This window comes from Cottoperca gobio, chromosome 12 (assembly GCF_900634415.1).
Source record: "Cottoperca gobio chromosome 12, fCotGob3.1, whole genome shotgun sequence".
NCBI classification, from domain to species: domain Eukaryota; kingdom Metazoa; phylum Chordata; class Actinopteri; order Perciformes; family Bovichtidae; genus Cottoperca; species Cottoperca gobio.
Window position 1 is genome coordinate 1,744,533 of NC_041366.1, and position 24,395 is coordinate 1,768,927.

A 24,395-nucleotide genomic window follows, 5' to 3' on the forward strand; every position below is an offset into this window, starting at 1 on the left:
TGGACTTTTACAATGCTGAGACTGAGTGTGTTAATTATTGACTACAATTAGTGTCAGTGCTGGAGGTCAATTTATCAAACTACCGGTAGAACTTGAGACTTGGAAGCTTTTTGTTTCAGTCAAATAATGCTCTGCTCAGTAAATAATAAATCAATACATTATTTCATATATTTTTTACTTTACCTCAATATTTAATATGATAAATTGTAAGTCTAGGGTCTAGCCATAGCTCACATAAGGCTCCTCAGACATAATTACATGAGACTGTAGGTTGTTTACTAACGTGATGCTGATACACTGCAACACCATGTCCAAGAAGCATGTATTCACAACAGTTGGTTGAAGTTAATAGCATCCCTTTACAAAGATTGTAATAAATTAAATATTTTTTAATATATATTTTAATGTATTTTGTTCCAGTGCAAGAAAACAAAAAACATGGATTTAATGAAAATATATATTTTTTAAAAGGTGCACTAAAAAAACTGAGAATAGAGGTGAATAGAAAACATAGAATATCTGTCTAACCATTGACTACGGATCCTAAACCCACATTCTGTGTTTTCCGAGGAGCCCTGAAGGCAGCACGAGGTTTGACAGCAACCCAGCCAAACATGGCGGCTGCTAGCTAAAGCAACCAGTCAACACCTTCGTCTTTTAGTATTATTGGCAGCTGTCAGGAAATAACCAAGGCTGGTAAGGATTCGCAGAGACAGATAGTGAATGACTGTCGCCCATATTTCGCCTTTCCTGGTTTTTATCCTCCTGGTTTTTATTGTCCGGTGTATAAAGGTGGTTTGTGCGCCTCTGTAGACACACGACAGGAGTGATCTGACACAACAACAGTGGACTGAAGGCGGACTGTTACTGCTTGGTTTCGTCTTTACCTCTCTGCCGATATGTTTCACAGGTAAGACACGGTTCCACCCAATGACACAGTATATCTGGACTTGATAATGTCTGTGCGTTTCAGCATTGTTTTATTTACGGCTGTTTGACCGTCAGCTGACACGTCGCTCATAACAGAATTGAAATGGCATTCAGAGATAAGAAATGAGGAGAGAGTACCTCGCTGTTGTGATAAAAAAAAAACTAGGGCATTAGCGAGCTTAGTGAAAGACTAGTTATCACATTAGCCCAGACAGATGACCATAATATGGAGCTTATATTCTTAGTATAACATAGTAATATATAGGACATACTTTTATTTGTAATGTAAAATACACAGACAGCTACTGGCTTTCACAGCATCCTTTTGATTCTCTATAGTGACCTGTACACAAAGTATGGCTCCACCCATGGGTGATTCATATTAAATAATCCCCATCACTTCCTACTCCCAGGCATAACAAGGGGAACATACTCCCAGTCTCAACAGCAAATGCACATTGTACATGTTACAAAGATACTATCCAAGGTAAAGGTGTGTCCACTATGTACAGTATACTGGTAGTGGCTCATATTACCATATGTACTAGTATGATATCAGTTTATTATTTTCCCAGCATCGTTATAATTTCTAAACACACTTGACATCTTGAAAGCTCCCCAGCTATGTATGTCTGACTTATTAACATTGGTTTATGACATTCACTGCTGAGAGTCGAGCTCAAGAGCTCATACAGCTGCTGAAAGACTGCTGAGATAGCATGTGCCTCCGCTTTGTGTCTGTTGCTAAAAAGGAAACATGTTCGCCTGCTATTTAATATGTTGTTTGTTATTTGGCAAGTGTTATCAATTTAATACACTGCTATTCACAATAGCTGTGCAACTTAATACTGCATGCTTCACTGCTTTACAGCTTCCTGGTTCTCATCATACAGTGGCTCAATGCAGCTCATTAGAGCTCCTGTTATTAGGCATGGTACTGTTTGAAGGTAGAAGATACTAGTGCTGATACACTACTCAAGTTGTGTTACAGATACCAAAGCAGTACTTTTTTTTAATACCTTGCTTTGAGTAATATAAACATGTTTTTCTCTAAAAACCCTTTTGTGTTTGACAAAAGAAACCAACATTCTCAAATATCAAGTGTGGTTTAAACACAAGCAGCCATACAAGAACTAGATAATAACAGGCCTGTGCACAGCTTCACATGTGCGCAGTGACTCAGTGTAACAGTCAATATAGGCACATGGAAAATGTACACAATTACAGCTCATTGTAAATGTGTACATTGTTCCCATTGTGGTTTGCTCTGATTTTATATCCAACCCTCTCATTTCTTTCTTTATTCTTCGATACAATCATTCTGAAGAGGTCAAAAATAATCAGAGAAAACTTCTTCAGGCATTCACAACATGTTCATGTTCAGGCAGGATTGAAGATCCAAAGGCTTTATTATCATATGCACAAATGCTACAGCCTAGTTTCTGGCAATGAAAATCTTCCAAGTCCCAGCCTCCTCCAACAATGCAACATACAGTATCCTGAAGACGTAAAGAAGAATAAAGAAATAGAATAGTTTAAGAAACAGAACGGTGCAAGTAAAATGCAGGAATAAGTCAATTATATACATATAAAATAGAATAAGATAAATTCAGATCATTCAGTCATTTTTGTTTGACAAATAACTTCAATGATTAATTAATTGTCAACATATTGAACATCTCTGATTCTTTAAGCTCACTGTGGGTAATGTTTTGCAAATAGTTTGGATGAAGCTTTTCTGCTTCATCCAAACATGAATACACCAGCAACCCAGTAAGGTGTCTGCAGGTCACACACACACACACACACACACACACACACACACACACACACACACACACACACACACACACACACACGGGTGGAGACAAGCATTCCACAGGAGTAAATACCACACATGCTACAGGTTCCTATCAAGGGCCTGTTTGACTGTTTGAGGGAATGGAGTAAGTGTTGAGTAGAAACAGGAAGTGCTCTGGCCCCTGTGTGGATCCACTCTACACTCCTGTTTGTGGTACCTGAAATACAAGTGACATATCTTTGCTTTTTCTTCTTCCCAGCTGTTTCTGCACGACTCAGTGCCTCCTCTGACTGAATGTCAAAGGTTTATTGATACTGCAGGCAACTCATAACTACAAATCATTTCAAGCAGGAATGTTGCTCAACACTCGGTAACAAAGTGTAATACTAATACACTGCAGGTTTCCCCTGACTCCTTCCTTTGCTTCATGTGACCATCAGTCATTATAGTTTTTGCCTCTGCAGGTAATCTCAGGCCCCTTACCCACCCCCCGCTGTTGATGTCGTCCCCATCAGCGAAGCCCCCCTCCACCTCCCTCTCCCCTGGGTCTCATGTGCGGCCCTCGGCTGACCTGGACTCCTTGTCCATGTCTTCCCTCCTGTCTGGGGATCTAGATGATGAAGGTGATGGAGGAAGAGAAGGAGGGGAGGAGGAAGGGCTGGGAGACCTGGAAGTAAACCCTTATGATGGTTTGCCCTTTTCTTCACGCTACTACGCCATGCTGGAAGAGAGGCGTCAGTTTCCTATATGGAGGCTCAGGCAGAGTCTACTGGAGCACCTGGAGAGCCACAACATGCTGCTGCTCAGTGCACCAAGTGGAGCTGGAAAAAGCACCCAGGTAAACAGGAACATAACATGTAGTGTATGTAATCACCTACTGTATTTATTCAGCTCAAACTCTAAACATGAACCTTTTATCTTCTTAAATTGAGTGTTTGTTGCAATAATAGTAGCTCAGGTTGCATACACAGGAAAGAAAATATGATCTCAACAGTAATACTTGATATCAATATAATATTTCCATAACACTGTTTGAGAGGGCTGAGTAACGAATGAACATTTCATATACTAATGCAAGGTACAGATTTCAGTACTGATAGTACAACATAGTATTTTATTCAGCACCGTACTTTACTTAGAATGACTTCTAACTTCATGTAACATAAAAAGCCAAATATCTTTCAGGTGTATTATCATATACAAGAACTTCAAATACAGTATCAAATTAACACAAATAATATTTGAAATTGAACATCGGACTAAGGAATAAATCATTGAAAATAAGAATTACGCTGCAAATACAGAAATGTATTTCATACACTAGAGAACAGAACTAAGTTACAACACAATACAAGTTTCTCTAAACATTGATGACTAATAATGAACCAGAGGTTAAAGCTATTTATCCAGCCATCAGTGGTATTCACATCCTTGACTTATGTAAAAGTAGAAATACCTTGATGTAAAATATACTCCATTCCAAGTGTTTTTCTAGAGATACTTAGCGATATACTGTTCATCGCTGAAACGGATCACATTTTTTAAACTGATCGCATGTTTTATATGTTAATCTTAATTTACAATGTAACTATTAACTTTACCTGTCAAATAAATGAAATGGTGTAAAAAGTAATTTTTTATAACAAGCACAACATTTTCTTTTACTCAAGTTAATACCTCAAATACCAAGTACAAATACTGTACTTAAGTGCAGTACTTATACTTAGTTCCTCCTCTGACTCTCAATATCTTCAGTAATATTGGAATCATGCTGCCAGAATGTTAAAACTAAAATAAACATCAAGTCAGTCAGTTTTAAATGTCTCCCTGAGATGTGTGTTTAATCTATTTGAGGTGTGTTTTCTTCTATTATGTATGTTTCCTGCATGTACTTGTGTTTGTTTGTTTGTTTGCATGTGTTTCCTGAAGCTGCAGTGTGTTGAGCTCTCTTGGCCACTGGATCATTTGGTTGTGTTGAGGATTAATTAAATCTGTGCAGATAGCAGAAACCCAACGTGGAAGCAGGAAGATGTTCCCATGCCACAGAAACCTGACATAATCACAGTAGACCAGTGTAGCAGTATAACCAGGTAATAATGGCTTCTGGTAGGTCTGGTAGCAGACAGTAGAGAGGTGATGAGAAATTAAAGAGGAGAAGAGGAGGGGCCACCAGGACACCCCCACAGAGAGTTATTATTACACTTAAACCTTATTACCACTTATTCCTGTAGAGAAGAAAGGGAGGAGAATGTGAAGGCAGCGAACACGTGTGGTACGATACCCGTCTTCAGGAAAATACTAATCATTAAAAATACTGGCCAAAATATAGGATAAATATGTTTTTGTTAGGGCACTGTCACTTTGACGTTTGAACTGTAATGTTAAACATTTCTGATACCTTTTCTCTCACTCAGAGTTGAGTAAGAAAAATTCTTCATTCTGAATTTGAATTGAATTAGATTCCTCAAAGTGATTGTCTTCCTGTTTGTTTGAAAACAGCCTGTACCTTTCAATGTCCTCATCATTAGATCTAATGGAGGCTTCGATAACATATTTATTCAAGGTCTGTGGTCGGGCCGTGTTTCTTTGTTCTGCACTTCAGTGGCTTGTTGTGTGCGTTTATTACTGGAACATGTGCACACCTACAGTCCTGGATAAAAGCATGGAACAATTAGCGGACGGTTGTGGATCCAGTCTGCATCACACAACCTGTTTTGAATCTTCTTGAAGATGTTTCTAAGATCAAGCAAAGCAGATCCACAAAGAGAGAATTAATATTGGCGTTACAATCACAAACACAACTCACAGTCAGTAGGCCACTGACATTTTGACTTAGACGAGTCTTGACCTCTCTGACCTTACACCTTAAGTTTATGAAAGCTGAACATGGTAAGAAGTAGAGGTCTCTGGAGGAAAGTGCTGCACAAGCATGTTCAAGTAGTGTGTGTTCCATAAATGTAACTTATTTTTAAAGTGTGTGTGTGTTTCTGTAAAACGGAGTGAAACTGTGTATTATATTAACACTTCCTTGTCTTGTTGACCTCTTTCTTTCTCCTGTTTCCCTGCAGGTGCCACAGTGGTGTGTGGAGTATGCTTTGTCCTATGAATTTTCCCAGGGCCTGGTGTGTTGTTCCCAGCCTCATTCGGTGACAGCGGTGAGTCTGGCCCTTCGCGTGGCTGATGAGATGGACCTCAGCCTGGGTCTGGAGGTGGGCTACAGGGTGTCTCATGATGACAGCTGTACACCCGACACCCTGCTCAGGTTAGGATGCATGGATAATGCACATTGGATAATAACATCTTATTATTTTATGACTCAGTTTTAATTGTGCTGTTACAGCTCCCAACAACACAATGGAAATCCATTTGTTCCCTTTTAAACATTCACAGGAGAGGGAACAGAGAAGTGTTTATTTCAAGTGACTTCTGCCTCTCATCTTATCTTAACAAACATGAGAGTGGTATCGATCTTGTCATTTATTCCGTGGCAAGAAGGAAGATAAGCGTATTTCTGAGCATGTACTAAAGAAAAATTATACAAAGACTGTCATTAGACTTTCTTTAGGTAATTATTTAAATAATTCTGTTCAGGTAGCCCCTTGAAACTAAACTACATCAAAAGAATATAATTTATTAAATTTAAAAACTGCATTATAAACAGGCCACATGCCAAGAGAGAGTTTGTAGCTTCCTGGAAGGAACAGTAGTGCACCTGTGGATTTCTTTAGACCAACATACTAGTGCTAGAGATGGCTTAACAGGTTGAGTACAAGTGCAATACATTTTTCATCAAGATATATACTGTATATATATCAAACTATAGAAAAAACAATGAAATGAGTCCTTCATTACTTTGTCTTCCGAGTACAATGCTGATCTGTATGTGTAATGGTCTTCTCCTCCCCAGAGGGGATGTAGATGGATTTCACTAGAGTTGTATGATAATGATGCAGCGTCTTTCTTTTGCTTACCGCCACACCTTGACTCTTTGTTCTCTGATCCCTGAAGTTTTCTGTCCAAAGTGGCAGTAAAAGTGTTATAACAGTGTATTCACTGAAGATCGATCCCTGTGTTTTTTCCTGCACTCTCACATTATTATGTATAAAGAAGATGTGATTTATTTTTATAGCTCAAAGCATTTAAACAACACATTGATAGTTTCCGTGAATTTTCGGGAACTCATTTTCCTGATTATTCCGACACCACATGAATGCAGCAGAAAGGCCGTATCTCACAATTTTAGCGTAAGTCAAACATAATTTGTGTATCCGCCACGTGATGGGTTCTTCCTTGGCCCATGCTACACCCTTCCACCAAGTTTCATGAAAATCGGACCAGTAGTTTTTTTGTTATCCTGTTTAGAGACAAAAAAACAAACCAACATTCAAACCAACAAACGGAGCCAGAAAACGTAACCTCCTTGGCAGAGGTAATAAATGAACATCCATAAAGATCTTAGTTGTCCTCCATTAAGCGTGTCTCTTTGTCTCTTAGTTATGTGTCAAAGGACTATTACCCACTGAGCCATCCTGCTGTCAAAATACTTAAAATCTCTATTTGTTTAAAGGACATGCTCTTTCCTCATCTCTTTGTCCTTTCCCTTTACCCAGGTTTGTCAGTGACACTCTCCTGCTAGAGGAAATGATGTCAGACCCTCTACTGCATCAGTATGGTGTTGTGGTGTTGGACGAGCTCCAGGAGCGTACCGTGCCCACTGACGTGCTGCTGGGCCTGCTCTGTGACGTCTGCCGGCAGAGGCCAGACAACTTCCGGGTGGTTCTCCTCTCTCACCCAACACTGGCACCTCGCCTCTCTGCCTTCCTGGGACCAACAGTCCCTCACCTCTCCCTGGACAGCGTGCTCACCGACCCCCCTACCAGAGACCAGAAAGAGGGGAGTGAGTTAGAGGAGGACAGGACGGCTGTTGAGTTCAACAGGGTGGAGACGGTGTACAGGGAGCTTTCACCTGGGAAGGAACCGGCGGCGGCTGCCTGTCACATGGTGCTTGATCTGCACAGAAGGGGAGAGGAAGGAGATGTGATGGTCTTTTTGGCCAGTGCACAGGTACACAAATGACTATACTTTATATACCTTATAATAGTCTAATTCTGGGAGGATAGAAAACATGCCCATTTATGATTACTTTTTAAAATGTCCAAATATTACCAAATGTTACAGTTTTACAGTATGAGACTATGTTTCTGACCAACCTTAAGATAACAGTCCAGGTTGATTTGGCAACTGCTGTTGTTGCAGATGGTAACATCAATTGTGTTTTAATAATCCAGAGGTCCGTGACTAACAATAACACAGCTATATTTAATTGATTACTTATGTCTGTAATTTTATAACCAAAAATGCCAAAGTGAGGGTGTGCTGCTTTTCTCAGTTTTATATCATTGTAAACTGAATATCTTTGGGTTTTGGACGTGTAAAGATGTTTCCATTCACTCTGGGAAATTGATTCACTATTTTCCAACATTTGTGGAAAAAACAATGAATCAGTTAATTGAGAAAATATCAATCAATAATATAAATAATAATTAGTTGCAACCCTAGACGCATGTATTAACACTAAGGTTAGGCAACACACCTTGAGCTGAGCCGTGAGCTCATTTTAGCCTAGTGAGCACAGAAAGGCAGGTCACATGACAGGAAGCCATTATGTCCACTCAGACTGCCAGGTGAGAAACCTCCATTGAAGAGAAATCTTTGAGCACAGTGTCTTTGTTTCTTAAAAGGGTTAGGTCTGTCCTAAAACAATGCCGACATGTACATTGAAACTTTTTATTTTTATTATTTCTGTTATCATTCTTCCTGTTCATACTGGTCCTGAAAACACTCTTCCTAATGAACTTCCAATACTTGTGGGACAAAAATCCTAAGTAAATGTATTTTTATTTGCATTTTGATGCATCACATTAGAAAAGCTGTATGGAAATGACAAAAGTTTTAATTCTTTATTTTTTTATTTTACATGAGGTGGTTTTTGCATTTAATCGAAAACGAGTTGATACACTAAATGGAAATTGCATTCATTACATTCATTTGTGTTTGTCTTCAGACAGCATATAGGCCCTGTCACACATATCCGTATGGCGGGAACGTATACGAAAAATAGCTCACAATTTGTCAGAGTCCAAATACGTCCAACTTTTCATCGGATCGGAAAAGTGAACGTATACAGATACGCATGTCTAACCCATTGATATAGTATCACTTACTAATACAAAATGTATCAGACATATACCCAACAAATGCATAATGTATACAAAAATGTGGCGTATACAAAATATCGGCAACATGCTGGTGTACGTTGATATAAGGTAAGGTATAAGTAGTATTCATTAAGAGCTCACTGTGTTACGCTGGTGTACGCTGATATAATGTAAGGTATAAGTAGTATTCATTAAGAGCTCACTGTGTTACGCTGGTGTACGTTGATATAAGGTAAGGTATAAGTAGTATTCATTAAGAGCTCACTGTGTTACGCTGGTGTACGTTGATATAAGGTAAGGTATAAGTAGTATTCATTAAGAGCTCACTGTGTTACGCTGGTGTACGCTGATATAATGTAAGGTATAAGTAGTATTCATTAAGAGCTCACTGTGTTACGCTGGTGTACGTTGATATAAGGTAAGGTATAAGTAGCATTCATTAAGAGCTCACTGTGTTACGCTGGTGTACGTTGATATAAGGTAAGGTATAAGTAGTATTCATTAAGAGCTCACTGTGTTACGCTGGTGTACGTTGATATAAGGTAAGGTACAAGTAGTATTCATTAAGAGCTCACTGTGTTACGCTGGTGTACGTTGATATAAGGTAAGGTATAAGTAGTATTCATTAAGAGCTCACTGTGTTACGCTGGTGTACGCTGATATAATGTAAGGTATAAGTAGTATTCATTAAGAGCTCACTGTGTTACGCTGGTGTACGCTGATATAATGTAAGGTATAAGTAGTATTCGTTAAGAGCTCACTGTGTTACGCTGGTGTACGTTGATATAAGGTAAGGTATAAGTAGTATTCATTAAGAGCTCACTGTGTTACGCTGGTGTACGTTGATATAAGGTAAGGTATAAGTAGTATTCATTAAGAGCTCACTGTGTTACGCTGGTGTACGTTGATATAAGGTAAGGTATAAGTAGTATTCATTAAGAGCTCACTGTGTTACGCTGGTGTACGCTGATATAATGTAAGGTATAAGTAGTATTCATTAAGAGCTCACTGTGTTACGCTGGTGTACGTTGATATAATGTAAGGTATAAGTAGTATTCATTAAGAGCTCACTGTGTTACGCTGGTGTACGTTGATATAAGGTAAGGTATAAGTAGTATTCATTAAGAGCTCACTGTGTTACGCTGGTGTACGTTGATATAAGGTATAAGTAGTATTCATTAAGAGCTCACTGTGTTACGCTGGTGTACGTTGATATAAGGTAAGGTATTTAAGAGCTCACTGTGTTACGCTGGTGTACGCTGATATAATGTAAGGTATAAGTAGTATTCATTAAGAGCTCACTGTGTTACGCTGGTGTACGTTGATATAAGGTAAGGTATAAGTAGCATTCATTAAGAGCTCACTGTGTTACGCTGGTGTACGTTGATATAAGGTAAGGTATAAGTAGTATTCATTAAGAGCTCACTGTGTTACGCTGGTGTACGTTGATATAAGGTAAGGTATAAGTAGTATTCATTAAGAGCTCACTGTGTTACACTGGTGTACGCTGATATAATGTAAGGTATAGTAGTATTCATTAAGAGCTCACTGTGTTACGCTGGTGTACGTTGATATAAGGTAAGGTATAAGTAGCATTCATTAGAGCTCACTGTGTTACGCTGGGGTGCGTTGTTGAACGCTGAGTCTGTGAAAATGTTTTGAGCATGTTCAAAATGTTTTGAGCATGTTCAAAATGTTCGTGTGCTTCATAAGTTATGCAGACGTTACGTTACGTTAGACCAGGGGTGTCCAAACCTTTTTCACTGAGGGCCACATACAGAAACATATATACGAAGGGCTGGCATTGGCCGCGACTCAGCCAGCGTACATCAGAATGGTGGAGTACGTCTCCGTATTCAGCATCGATATCAGACAGGAAAGCTTGAAATTCTATGTGGTAAAGTCCTCGTGCTCAAATTATGTTGTGCCCTGAGACCAAGCAGGTCTTACGTAACGCAAAAGTTATCGTCAACTACCCGCAAAAAAAATGAACAGCTGTGCGGTGTCTGTCGCATCTGTGCTCTCATCACATGCAATGGAGTAAACATCTAAAGCACAAGCTTTATCTGACACTTGATGTTTTAAGTTAGCTGACAAGTCAAAACTGTGTTTCTGTGTTAGAACTAAGAAGTACAAAACATTCAAGCGCAAGTTTCTATCTGGGCCATATTCCATTATACTTTTAGAATTTGCTGCGGGCCAATTAAAAATGGACCACGGGCCGCAGTTTGGACACCCCTGCGTTAGACATACGTGAATACGTACGTGACTACGTTAGAGGTATGTTACGTTTACGTCAGCTGACGGTGAACCCTACAGCCAACTTATTGATAACGAGTGGATAACCTATTCCTACCCTATGTTAAACTTATCCCTGACGACAGAGTAACTTATTAAACATGTTTCTACAGTACAGCTAGCGTTCAGCTAGCATTTTGGGAGCTTATTGGGGTTTGAATATAGTATATAGGGTCCCTGTGAGTAGCTCATCCTCACTTCTTCATATATTTCGTATACGCCGGCATTCGTTTCCGCCATACGGATATGTGTGACAGGGCCTTAAAATTGCCCATACTAGCTGCCATGAAATAACAATGCAAACTTGCCCAATTTAATTTTGATTACTGTTTCTTTGTCTCGCTGCAATGGAGGCCGAATAACGCACAGGGGGAAAGTAAATCTTCAATGGCTGTAACTTAGACTATACCTACTTGATTTGTCTAGCTAGGACTGCTGAAGCCTCAGATTATCTTCACATAGAGATTGGAATATATCAGAACAAGGACTGTGAATTTTGTCAACAAATCAAATCAAATTTATTTGTATAGCCCAATATCAAAAATTATCCCATTTGTCTCAGTGGGCTTTACAGACTGTACAGGTTACGACACCCTCTGTCCTTAGACCCTCGCATCGCACAAGGAAAAACTTCCTAAAAGAAACCCCATAATTAAAGGGGGAAAAATGGAAGAAACCTCAGGGAGAGCAACTGAGGAGGGATCCCTCTCCCAGGACGGACAGACGTGCAATAGATGTCGTGTGTACAGGATAAACAACATAGTACAAATACAACATTTGACAGAAATTATGTTGAGTTGAAAAAGAGAAAGTATGGATGAATCCAGGAAAATGTCAAAAAGGCTTCCCAGTGTCCAGCAGGACCAGGGCAGCAGGCACAGCCACGATTCATGATCCAGATGTAAACTTTATCAGAGGCAACCTGCCACATGATAGACACAGAAACTCCGGGGATGATACCCCGGATGATGAGTTAGTAACATACATTTACATAAATGCATACAGATAGAGAGGGAGGGGAGGAGAGAGGAAGAGAAGGAGGAGAGCAGGGAGGTGTCCCCCGGCAGTCTAAACCTATAGCAGCATAACTAGGGGCTGATCCAGGGCAAACCTGAGCCAGCCCTAACTATAAGCTTTATCAAAAAGGAAAGTCTTTAGCCTACTCTTAAATGTGGAGAGGGTGTCTGCCTCCCGAACACAAACTGGAAGCTGGTTCCACTGGAGAGGAGCTTGATAGCTGAAGGCTCTGGCTCCCATTGTACTCTTAGAGACTCTAGGAACCACAAGTAACCCTGCAGTCTGGGAGCGTAATGCTCTAGTTGGTTTATAAGGTACTAAGAGATCTTTAAAATATGCTGGAGCCTGACCATTAATTGCTTTGTAGGTCAGGAGAAGGATTTTGAATTCTATTCTGTATTTTACTGGGAGCCAGTGCAGAGCAGCTAATACAGGAGTAATATGATCCCGTTTCCTTGTTCTTGTCAATACACGTGCCGCTGCATTTTGGATCAACTGAAGAGTCTTAAGCAACTTTTTGGGACAACCTGATAACAATGAGTTGCAGTAATCCAGCCTTGAAGTAACAAATGCATGGACTAGTTTTTCTGCATCATTTTGAGACGGGATGTGTCTTATTTTTGCAATGTTACGTAGATGAAAGAAGGCAGTCCTTGAGATTTGTTTTATGTGGGAGTTAAAAGACCAATCCTGATCAAAGATAACGCCAAGATCCCTTACAGTGGTGCTGGAGGCCTAATTAATGCCATCCAGAGCTTCTATGTCATTAGAAAATGCATTTCGGAGGCGTTTAGGGCCAAGTATAATAACTTCAGTTTTGTCTGTGTTTAACATCAAAAAGTTGCTAGACATCCAAGTTTTTATGTCCTTAAGGCATGCTTGAAGTTTAGCCAATTGATTGGTTTCATCTGGTTTAATTGATAGATATAATTGGGTATCATCCGCATAGCAATGAAAGTTTATAGAGTGGTTCCTTATAATATTGCCCAAAGGAAGCATATATAAGGTGAATAGAATCGGTCCAAGTACAGAACCCTGCGGAACTCCAAGACTGACTTTGGCTGTCATGGAGGATTTATCGTTATCAAGTACAAATTGAGATCGCTCAGATAAATAGGACTTGAACCAGCTTAGTGCGGTTCCTTTTATGCCAACACAATGTTCCAGACTCTGTAGTAGAATGTCATGATCAACAGTGTCGAAAGCAGCACTGAGGTCTAACAAGACAAGAACAAGTCAACATCAATTACATTGAAAGCATGTTAGGAAGGATTATAGAGATACAGCCTGTACTGAAGCAACTCTGCTGGCCATTAGCTGTTGTCTTCTGCATTATGTGCAATGCTGCGTATCCTCTACATCACATTCACTATGTGCATGCATCATTTCCTGTGAATCCCTTGAGCGTTGGTATGACGCAATCTGTGCGGGAATGGCGGATCCTGCTAGTATGAATGAAATCTACTTTACAGAGCAACAATTGCAGAATGAAAATACGTTAAATGGCTTTTATGAAAAGATACAGACCATAAATTGTATTTAAAAAAAAAGCTTTTGATTCAAACTTCAGTAATGATTGTCAGGGGGAGAAAATGTTTTGCAAACCCTGGATGAATGGGCCCTGTTAGCAAAGATGTAATATTTCCACACATTGCCACTTTAATCAGTTAAATGATGCAACAGTCATTGAGGGTTCACCAGGAGTGAAACAAGGACACCTCAACCTGAGAGCCTCTGTTACAGGTCACACACACACACACACACACACACACACACACACACACACACACACACACACACACACACACACACACACACACACACACACACACACACACACACTGTAAACAACACACAGCCACAACATATCTGTCATGTGTTCTCCATGTGCAAAGCTATCTGTACATATTGACCTACAGTATATCAAAGTCTTTCATGCACATTAAACTCCCTTTATGTCAACATCACCACACCTGCTGCTGCTTGACTCTCTTGTCAGTCCTGGTTTCCATTAAAGACAGAGTCTATCGTGTGCCTGAGCTAGCTTAGGCTAGATTTGTAAGTCAAAGTGCTCTCTGATGATACTGATCTGTTCTGGTTAATCCTCTCACACACACACACACACACACACACACACACACACACACACACACACACACACACACACACACTAAGATGACAAACTAAAGCACAGAGGGCACTTCTCAGGGTTGCCTACAATGTGGAGGGTTTGAGAGTGTATTTGAACTGAGGCTTCATTCTCTCTCTTCCCTGTTCTGTGTAGGAAACAGAAGAGTGTGTGGCCTTGCTGGAGAAGGAGTGTGTAGCTCTGAGTCCTCAGCTTGGTCCTCTCAGGATCCTCCCCCTCCATGCTGGACTCGGTGGGCTGACTCAGCGGGTCTATGAATCCAACCCCGAAGCTTCTACACTTAGGGAGAATGACAGCTCTGAGGGCTCAGTGCTTGGAGCCGGAGGTCCGGGGGTCAGAAGGAAGGTTATCCTCTCTGATACCCTCGCAGAGGCTTCCTTCTCTCTGCCAGCAATTCGCTATGTCATAGACACAGGCCTTCAACTAAAAAACGTGAGTTTGTTTTTATACATGATTAATTTACAGATTATTAAAACAAAAATAATCCCATTTACGCTCATCTCTTATGTTTCTATTGTATTTATCTTCTCTGACCATTGTTTGCTTGTGATGTTAATATAAACTTAGTTATTTAGAGTTATTTGATTAAAGTGAAAACCAAATCATTATCTTCAGCCTATCATATAAAAAACGGACAATCCTCATATTCTGCCACAGGTTTACAATACACAAATACGAGCTAACTCGCAGGTCGTGAGGACGATCAGCAAGCACCAGGCCGACATGAGAACTCAAAGGGTGAACAGCCACCTTCAAGGTAGGTCAAAGATCATTGCTGCTGCTCTGATAACAATCATGTAGTCAACCCTCATGTGTCCTCCACCCTAAGATTTCCCTGTGTTTGAGGTCTGACTTTGTCTAGTCTTCAAAAAAGACTGGCAGACTGCAATGCATTCCCTGCAAACTCATTCAGATTTTGGCTTTGCGCTTATTTTCTGTATGCCCAGCCTCACAAAGCATGTACAAACAATCCATGTCATTAAATGTTAATTATAGGAAGCTAATACCTATTTTACAATCCAGCTACTAAATCAAATTGTTAACGGTTTTAGATATTAATAGCATCATTGAAACAACATGATAATTGGTGATAAAAGGTGGATTTCATGGCAGAACTGTTATTGTAATTGTCATGACTATTTACTACATGATGTCTCCTTGTTGGTCTTTAGGTCTGTGTCTCCGTCTTTACCCCCGGTCTCTATATGAGGATGGGATGGAGGAGGCTCATTGTCCTGGGGTGGTGGAGGATAACCTCAGCCACTTAGTGCTGTTGCTCAAGAGGCTTGATATTGCCGACATGGGACAGTGCAAGTTCCTGGACAGACCAGGTACATTTATTAACTACTTTGATTAACACTTGTTTTATTTATGTGTGATTTAAGGACTTCTTTGGTGGCATTTCTCTCTTCTTTTTTTTTTTTTAAACATCTTGTTTTTAACTTTGATTTTTTATGAGCTGCTTGATTTTTGCAACACTGTTAACATACAAAACTTTACAATCAAATGAACATATTTTCTAGACTACAGGGTATAACGTAGTTTGAGCAGTTTATGAGTTTGTAGAGGTGGAAACAAAACGGTGTTGCACCTGGTCAGTGAGGTTAGCTGTCAGCATTGATGTAAACTCGCTTTTGGAGGGTTTTGTAACCCACTTCCACTTCCCGTAATTTATTTGTGATGGCACTTAATATGGTGGACCCATATTGGGAACCTGCAAACCTAGTGGAAGTGGGGAGGGAGTGGGTGCAGGGGTCGAATTGGAACTGGGCCCGTGAGTTCTAGGTCACCTGGGAAAGTTCCTGCAGTAGACATTCCTTCGGACTTGGCTGTCCAATACAAAGATTTGTTCCTCCGTGAGGGGTGCTGTAAAGCTGACGGCCGATTTTGCCGCTTCCAATGACCATGCTCGCTGCGCTCTCTCTCCCGCCTCATTCTTCCGGCGCAACTGTCAACCGTAACGGACCGCTCAGTGCATCAGGGGTCCGCAGCGATGTCAGCAACCCACCCAACTCGTCTTCAAACACGGACCTTGTCGTTTTTTGTTGTGTCATCACCATCCATATTTCTAACCTACAAGAACCTGTGGGAAACACTGTTCATGTGTAGCGCGCTTGCCCTGCTGGAATATAAAAATATAATGTCAGATGGTGTGACTCGTCACCCCTACTTCTCACCTTGCTAAAGTGACGTAAAGGTGTACTTCAGTACACTGTGACATAGTGATGTCACAGTGTAACAACGGGCCACAAAGATGTTCTGAAGAATCACCTTGTGACTTAAGAGGGGAACACTGTGCATCCCTGCTGTTCACAGCTAGGTTGAGGAAATGCTGACCTTAACTGGGGATGTTGTCATAAATTAGACCGACCACTTAAAAAAACCTCCAAGCACAGACATGAGACGGAGCTGAAAGATTTAGGTGCAGAATGGATTTCCATTCTTATAGAAAAGCTGCAGGATCTGGATATTATCAATTAGTTTACAACCATATCCATTAAAGATCCTTTGAGAGTTGCTTTTTACTCATTGTACATGAGTCAGGTGAGATTCTATATTTATAATAACAAATGTGCAGACCCAATAAGAATGCATTGCTCATACCTTTCAACAGCTTTCTACCCTGTAAAGTAAAGTTCAGCAGCTGATTGCAAGTATCCTTGAAGTTTGTTTTATGTGGCGTTAAAGGACATATCCTGATCAAAGATAACTTGTAAGAAGATACTCAGCAAGCTTTATTCATTTATTTTTCATGACACAACTGTCATTGCATCCTGTTACTGTGTCAATGCAGTGACTACATACCAAAATAGCTCAGTTTCAGCAGACACTCCTAAATGCGCTTCAGTTTACACCAACTCTTTGAAGACGCTAATCATTTCTCTGTAACTGTTTTTGGCTATAAGCGCTGTTTTTTTGATCATTTGCATTGTAAGATTTTGCTCCAAAAGTATGCACATTTCCTTATTTTAAATATGTGCAAATAGTACAGGAGCAGGAAGCTGGTATTTGCTTGGCAGCTCAGTTAGGGTGCACCCTCTGAGGTGCTTTGAGAATTATACGGTTTCTTTGTCTTATTTGCACGAGTTAAGTGGGCGCAAAAGCCGTCCAATCCTTTTGTGAATTTGCCCCCTTTGTGTGTGTATCAAGATTCAAGATATTTATGTCGTGAAAATCTTACTTTGCTGGTCCAACCAACAGCCAAAAGATAAAATTAGAACTAAAAGTAAAAAGAGATATACAGAAACTGTTTGTCAGTCTCGTGGTCCTGGAGACTGATGTAGCGCCTGCCTGATGGAGGAGAGTGAAGAGTCTGTGCTGGGGGTGTGTACTGTCCCTGATGATGTTGTGGGCTCTCCTGGTGACCCTGGTGGTGTAAATGTCCTGAAGTGAGAGGAAGGCTGCTCCTGCGATGTACTGTGCAGTTTTTATCACACTGGAGTGCCTTCCTGTCCCGGGCAGTGCAGTTTCCATACCAGACCGTGATGGCACTGGTGAGGACGCTCTCAACTGTACTTCTGTAGAAGTTGCTGAGAATTTTGGATGCCATGCCACATTTCCTCAGCCTCCTTAGGAAGTACAGTCGCTGCTGGGATTTCTTAATGTTCTGTTGTGTGTTGAGAGACCAGGTGAGATCCTCGCTGATGAGGGTTCCGAGAAATTTAAAGGTTTTCACCCTGTCCACCTCAGTCTCACCTGTGTACAGTGGTGTGTGCTGCACACTCTTCCTCCGTGGATCAATAATCATCTCCTTGGTCTTTTCTGCGTTCAGGGAGAGATTATTGTCCTGACACCAGGTCACCAGGTCTGCCACCTCTCTTCTATACGCTGCCTCAGCCCCACCAGGGATCAGTCCAATGACGGTTGCATCATCCGCAAACTTGATGATACAAGTGTTGCTCTGGGAGGCCACACAGTCGTATGCGAAGAGGGTGTACAGCAGGGGGCACGCAGCCCTCGGGGATCCCTGTGCTTATAGATCTAGTGCCTGATGTGGGATTGCCACCTCTGACTGACTGACTGATTGCGTGCGCGTGCGTGGCGTGGGGCGATTGCGTGCGTGGCGCGGTTTCTATTTAATTCTCCCCTCTCCGTTCTTCTGCTCTGTAGGTGTGTGTGCACGTGTAGGTGTGTGCGCACATGTGTGTGTGTCAGCTGCGAAGCTCCGCCCTTCGCAAAACAGAGCGAAGGAGAGAAAGTGAGACAGTACAAACTGAAACGTGCACATAAATTAGATCAATAGCATAAGCATTTAGTTTATATAATAAAAGAGCTTTTTTTTTTTTCAAGAAAAAACAAAACACCTTGAATTTAAGGCAGGGGCGCAGCGCCTACAATGGTAGGGGAAACACTGCTGTTGCACTGACTGCCATGTTCCTTCATCACCAACATTTGAACTGTTTGAGTAACGCTTCATAAAAACTACAGTGACCAGCTGTTTTAGAAGGAATTATGCACTTGTGAGCTGTTTTTAGACAAGTAGGGAATGAATGGTTTTGAGTAGGAAACAGAGAAACCGACTAACTAGGAAACTGACTTGGTTTTAGTTTTTTGCCGGATTAGTTACAATAAGAAAAATAAAGAATAGCACCAGATTTATGAAGCACAAGTCCAGTAAGTTAAGCATTGGACTACGAGAAGAGTGTGTTGAACATTTGTTATGAAGGCTCCGATGATCTGGAGAGCATGTCTGCTGTAGTTTATTGACATTAAAGCTTGTTGATCCATCAGAATATGATCCCTGATGTGTCCGACAGCAGTTTGCAGCAGTCATGGATTCCTCCTCAATCCCTCTCTCCTGCATATTTATTTTCCCCAGCCCCCGAGGCTCTGATGCAGGCGCTGGAGGACCTGGACTACCTGGCAGCGCTGGATGATGATGGTAACCTGTCAGAGGTGGGCATCATAATGTCGGAGCTGCCACTGGAGCCGCCTCTGGCTAAAGCCCTGATCGCTGCCTGCGAGTACGACTGTGTTGATGAGCTGCTCACTATAGCTGCCATGCTCACAGGTAACTGAAAAAGGGAATCATTTTACTGTTTGTGTGATTGTTACCAATCAATTCACATTCACGGAGAGATGTAACAAAAAAAGGCCATAACTGTGTAAATAATTCATTTATTAATGAAAACGTTTATGAATCGATATTGATTGTATACATTCTGCATATATTTGCTTACTTTTAAAATGAACTTTTGATGTGATCTTTGTCTTCTGTCAGCTTCTTCCTGCTTTGTGACAGCCGAACCCAGCAGAGAGGAGGCTGCTGTCTCACAGTGGAGACCTTTGATGCACGCAGAGGGAGACCACATGACTCTCATTAATATTTATAACACCTTCATAGAGCGTATGTACAGTTCAGCCTTCATTACCTGAATACTTTGGTAGTTACATGGTTCACACTGATCATGGGATTTAAGAACAAACAGTTAGGACACTTACAAATGCTTCACTAACTAACAGCACTGTGGCATGTGTGTTAGCAGAACAGGGGAATACAGTGTGTTGGATTTGGATATGGAACATAATGTAAAATGTAACATATTGCCCACAGTGGGAATCCTGCATTTATCCATCCATCTATCCATCGTCTACCGCTTATCCGGGGTCGGGTTGCGGTGGCAGCAGCTCCAGTATTGAGGCTTTATTAGCATATCATATATATCTATGAATTATTGAACTGTCTGTGTGGTAATTGCAGATAATCAGGATGAGGCGTGGTGCACGACAAACTTCCTCAGTCACACCTCCTTACGATTGGCTGTGGTGATCAGGGCGGAGCTACTGGAGGTGATGCAGCGAATTGAGCTTCCTGTCTCTCCTCCTGCTTTTGGATGCCAAGACAACTGCACAAATATCAAGCGTGCTCTCATCTCAGGCTTCTTCCTCAAAGTAAACACCCTGTTTTTAAAAAAACAACTGAGAAATGTAATCCGTTGCCTCACTTATGTTATGTGTGCCATTATATTTATACCATAACTTTAGTGATCCTTTACTTTTCATTTAGCACCACAATCGGTCCAAATTTTAATTTGTCCAATTTAATTTTAATTTATAACCAAATACATGGCATAACATTCCCATCAGCTGCAATGTTACCGCTGGATTGTTTTTGCAGTGTGTTTTCATTCGTCCCAGACAGCTGATGTGAGAAAGAATTTGCTTTCTAATTCAGTCTGTACACACCTTAAAGGGATAAAGGGGATGTTTTGAAGCGGGGTTGCATGAGGTACTTATCGATAGGGTAGTATAGAAACAGTGTATTACTACAGTACATAGCTGTCGGCATTTAGAAGGGGAGATATATTTAGAATATTCTTATCGCTTCACCTTGCCGTCACACGGCACTGTCAGGTCTTGCTGACGTAAAACCGAAGTTATCCATCATTGCTCACGCCAAAGCTACCAGACTCCCCTGACAAAAACAGGCGTTTTACCTTGCAGAACACTGGTGTTGCTGGTCTACCGCTGCCTCGAGCGGTTTGTTTGTGTTATTGTGTGACTTTTGTGAATCCGAACTAACCAAAGTCAAACAATAACACAAACTAACTAACTAACCGATCGAGGCAGCGGTAGACCAGAAACTCCCGTGTTCTGCGAGGTAAAATGACGAGGTGTGATACAACCCCACTTCTCCAAAAAAATAAAAATAAATCCAACTATCCCTTTAAGAAACCATTTACTGACCAGTTACATAATGAATAAGTGATGTGCACCTACTCTGTGTTTTGGTCTCCATAGTGTTTATTACTGTATTACTTGTTTGCTTCTTTCACCTTACAGCCCTCCACACATCCTCGTATACTTTCTTACTTTGTTGTTGATGTTAAATGTTGGTTGTCTCCTCCTCAGGTGGCTCATGATGTGGATGGCTCAGGTAATTACCTCCTGCTAACTCACCGCCATGTGGCTCACCTGCATCCCTTCTCTTCCTACCTGTGTCGGCAGCCGCGTCCCAATCCCCCCAGCTGGGTCCTGTACCACGAATTCACCATCTCCTGCGATAACTGCATCCGCATCGCTTCCGAAGTCCACCCTCAGATGTGAGTCAGACCGTGAGGTTGTTAATGTGCAACTTACTGTTGATTGGATTTTGCTGTGTGAGATCCAATTCATTAATTTATTTAAGGCTTTCTTGATCAATATGTTAAGTTTATACATCCATCTTGTACAGTCTGTTTATGATAAAGTATGACTACAAGTCAAGCCAGTGATCATTTTGGCAGCTGATTTTTTTAAATTTAGTTTTAGCCTAAAGTTATGTTGAAAATGATAATAGTTTGTGGCAAGTTTTTGCTAAAACGTTAAAGAACATATTTCTTTCAAAAACATCTAGTGGAAGATTTAGATGCTAACGTTACATCCACAGCCCTTGATAATGTTGCGTTCCTCATAGATTAACTGTTGGTTTTAGGGGGAGTTAAACTTAAGAGGTGCAAATTAGAGTATTTTTGAACCTGGAACAGAGCATGGCTAGTTTATCCTCCTTCCAGACTTTATGCTAAGCTAGGCTAATTGCGTCGAGACTCCAGGAACGCCAATAAGTGTGTTTACCAGAATGTTGAACTATTCCATTGAATCTTGCAGCCGCTGGTCATTTTGTCTTTAAAAAGGTCAGTATAATGTAAATCCTCTTTCTCCTTCCCCTCTCTGCGCTGCTGCAGGCTTGTGGAGTTGGCCCCTCAGTACTACCTGGGAAACCTGCCATCGAGTGACGGCAAAGAGCTGCTGATGGAGCTGAGGCAGAATCTGGATCCCCCGTCATACGAGCCGGATGGAGTGTCAAACGAGCACAGCAGGACTCACAGAGACGCAGAGGCGACAGGAGAGACTTACAGTGAGTCCAGCACTGACCTCTGTGTTGTCCAATGAGACGAAAGAAGAGACACTCAACACACCGCTGTCACTTTATTGTTTATCTGAGATTTGGTACTTTGTATGAATTAGACTGAAATCTCATTTAAGGTTTAAACGCTTTTGATGTGTGATTTCGAATGGACTCTTACTGGAAAACACTAATGTACAGTAATGAATTGTTAATATATCTTATATGCTGTGGCTTTGGAAAATATTCAAACCTTTTCTCCTTGTGCTATGTATTGACCTAATTTAAAATTTTATTTAGATTATCTTTTTTATTTATGAGGGATTTCTGTGTTTCTGTAATTCTGCAAAAATAGTCAAATAATAGTCTGTTATCACTTTCTCACTGTGGGATGTACAGAGCACCAAACATCGATTTTAAATCGTAGCAAAACAAAAATTGTAAAACGTGAAGTGGATGAAATACGTTATTAAATCCCTGAAGTGTCATTTTTTTAAAAACAGTTTGAGATTTCAGCTAAAAGCAATATGCACTGCTACAGTCAACAGAGACGCTGTCATTGACCTTTGACCTCTATGCAGATCCCATGTACTGATCTGTGATGAGATACTGCAGCAGCTTCTATTTTACACTTTTTGATACTGTTTGTATAATGTTTGGGTTTCCTGCTTAGATTCGGCCTTTTTCTCTCCGACTTTCTGTCAATAATAAAAAGTCTTTGTGTAAAGTGGATTCTTATCATCCTATTTAATAGGATATGTCTGTCAATACAGTCCTTTAATACTTCAAATAAAAATGTGTTTTTTCACGTTTGAAATATCTCAGCTGAGTGATTTTGTTACTTTATAGCTGCTCTAAGTATCACTTCATTTTCTCTATCACTGTCTGTAAAGGTAATAACGCTATTGCGCGTTGCTAAGGACGCTCTGATTACAGGACCACGTCCAATCATATCAATCCTGATATACTGTATCTGATGATAAATAAAAAACGTCAGCTGTGGACAAAAACAGCCATTAGTTTTCCGTTATTCCATCAGAAAACACCATGGATCTTTATATATGTGAAGAGCAGGAAACTTTGGATTCATTATGGCTGAACTGTCCCCAGTAAAGAAAAGATAAGAAAACAGCGCAGAACAAGCAAGAGATCAGAAGACACAAAGAGCTGGTCGACAGAGACCATCAGACAGGAAGTCAAACTGAAGGGGACGTTTTATCTGTTCAATGTCCCTGCTTACAGAATAACTTTGTCACACACAGTCACACAGCAATCAGCTGGATATGTGGACACTTGTCAAAGTTTACATGATATGAATTGTTATCTTCAGAAGGCTACAGAGTTATGGTGCTACCGCTGCAGTTCCAACCAGTGCTACGGTGTCCTTGGGTGTCTTGAAAGGCTCCTCCAAATAAAATGTATTATAATTATTATTATTATTACGCAGTACAATCTAACTGACTATTTTTCTTAGCGGAAGCAATATAATCATCATTAAATCAAGACCCTGCTCACACGCTGGGGTTCATTTTGCAATAATGAGCGGCTCGCTGCACATTATCCCTTACGTATTCCAAGCTGAACTCAGGTCATCGAGTGGCATGATATGTTTAGAATATCAGAGTTATACTAAACAAGATGAGATCTGCCTTCAAACCAAAGCTTCTCAGGGTGGACTTTGCTCTCTTCTGTTCCGTGTGCATCAACATGTTTGTGTGCTTTGAAGCTGAACATTTTTGTTACTGTGCTGTTCATTGTGTTGGAAGCTGCATCAGTGAGTGGAGACACTGAACCTCCATCCAAACGCTCAGCAGACGTCCAACCTCCTGCTCTTACGGGCAGTCCAGTTGAATCAGCACAGGCTGAGATATCCTCTAGTATGGGCTCCAAGCTCCCAACACTGCATCACAAATGTCCCATAATGCAACTCAATAGTGACTAACCCTAATAACAGGGTTATTTTCTTAGGCTTCAATGCCTCCCAGAGCCACAGAAGACATGATCCGGTTGTTGTTGACAGGGTAGTACTACACGATGAGTAAACTGATATAGTAACAGTGGTGCTTTAGGCAAAGCCTTCCCTCTTTCAGCAACAATATATTTTTCTGTTACACCTTTTTTTTTGCAGTTTGCTCGTTGCCAGGCTGTTATTTGGTT

General features: G+C 40.8%; 1 protein-coding gene across 3 annotated transcripts; it reads left to right on the plus strand.

Moving 5' to 3' along the window:
* The first annotated feature begins 565 nt into the window (after positions 1-565).
* On the plus strand, positions 566-23,059 carry dqx1 (DEAQ box RNA-dependent ATPase 1). Of its 3 annotated transcripts, none has more exons than XM_029444195.1 (13): positions 566-696; positions 814-910; positions 3,196-3,569; positions 5,800-5,993; positions 7,342-7,795; positions 14,549-14,845; positions 15,071-15,170; positions 15,586-15,744; positions 19,233-19,424; positions 19,635-19,760; positions 20,115-20,305; positions 21,266-21,456; positions 22,078-23,059. In XM_029444195.1, the coding sequence occupies exons 3-13, from the start codon at positions 3,231-3,233 to the stop codon at positions 22,283-22,285; spliced, it is 2,451 nt and encodes an 816-aa protein (XP_029300055.1). In that variant the 5' UTR covers positions 566-696; positions 814-910; positions 3,196-3,230; the 3' UTR covers positions 22,286-23,059. The 3 variants fall into 3 exon arrangements, with proteins under 3 accessions (XP_029300055.1, XP_029300057.1, XP_029300056.1); XM_029444197.1 differs by having other exon boundaries at positions 574-696; positions 793-910; XM_029444196.1 differs by lacking the exon at positions 566-696 and having other exon boundaries at positions 704-910.
* The last annotated feature ends 1,336 nt before the right edge of the window (positions 23,060-24,395 follow it).

Excerpts from the sequence above, each read along its gene's own strand:
- dqx1 (XM_029444195.1), top strand. The coding sequence starts at position 3,231 with ATGTCGTCCCCATCAGCGAAGCCCCCCTCCACCTCCCTCTCCCCTGGG. Across the intron at positions 5,994-7,341 it reads ACACCCGACACCCTGCTCAG|GTTTGTCAGTGACACTCTCC; the intron begins GTTAGGATGCAT and ends CCCTTTACCCAG. Across the intron at positions 7,796-14,548 it reads TCTTTTTGGCCAGTGCACAG|GAAACAGAAGAGTGTGTGGC; the intron begins GTACACAAATGA and ends TGTTCTGTGTAG.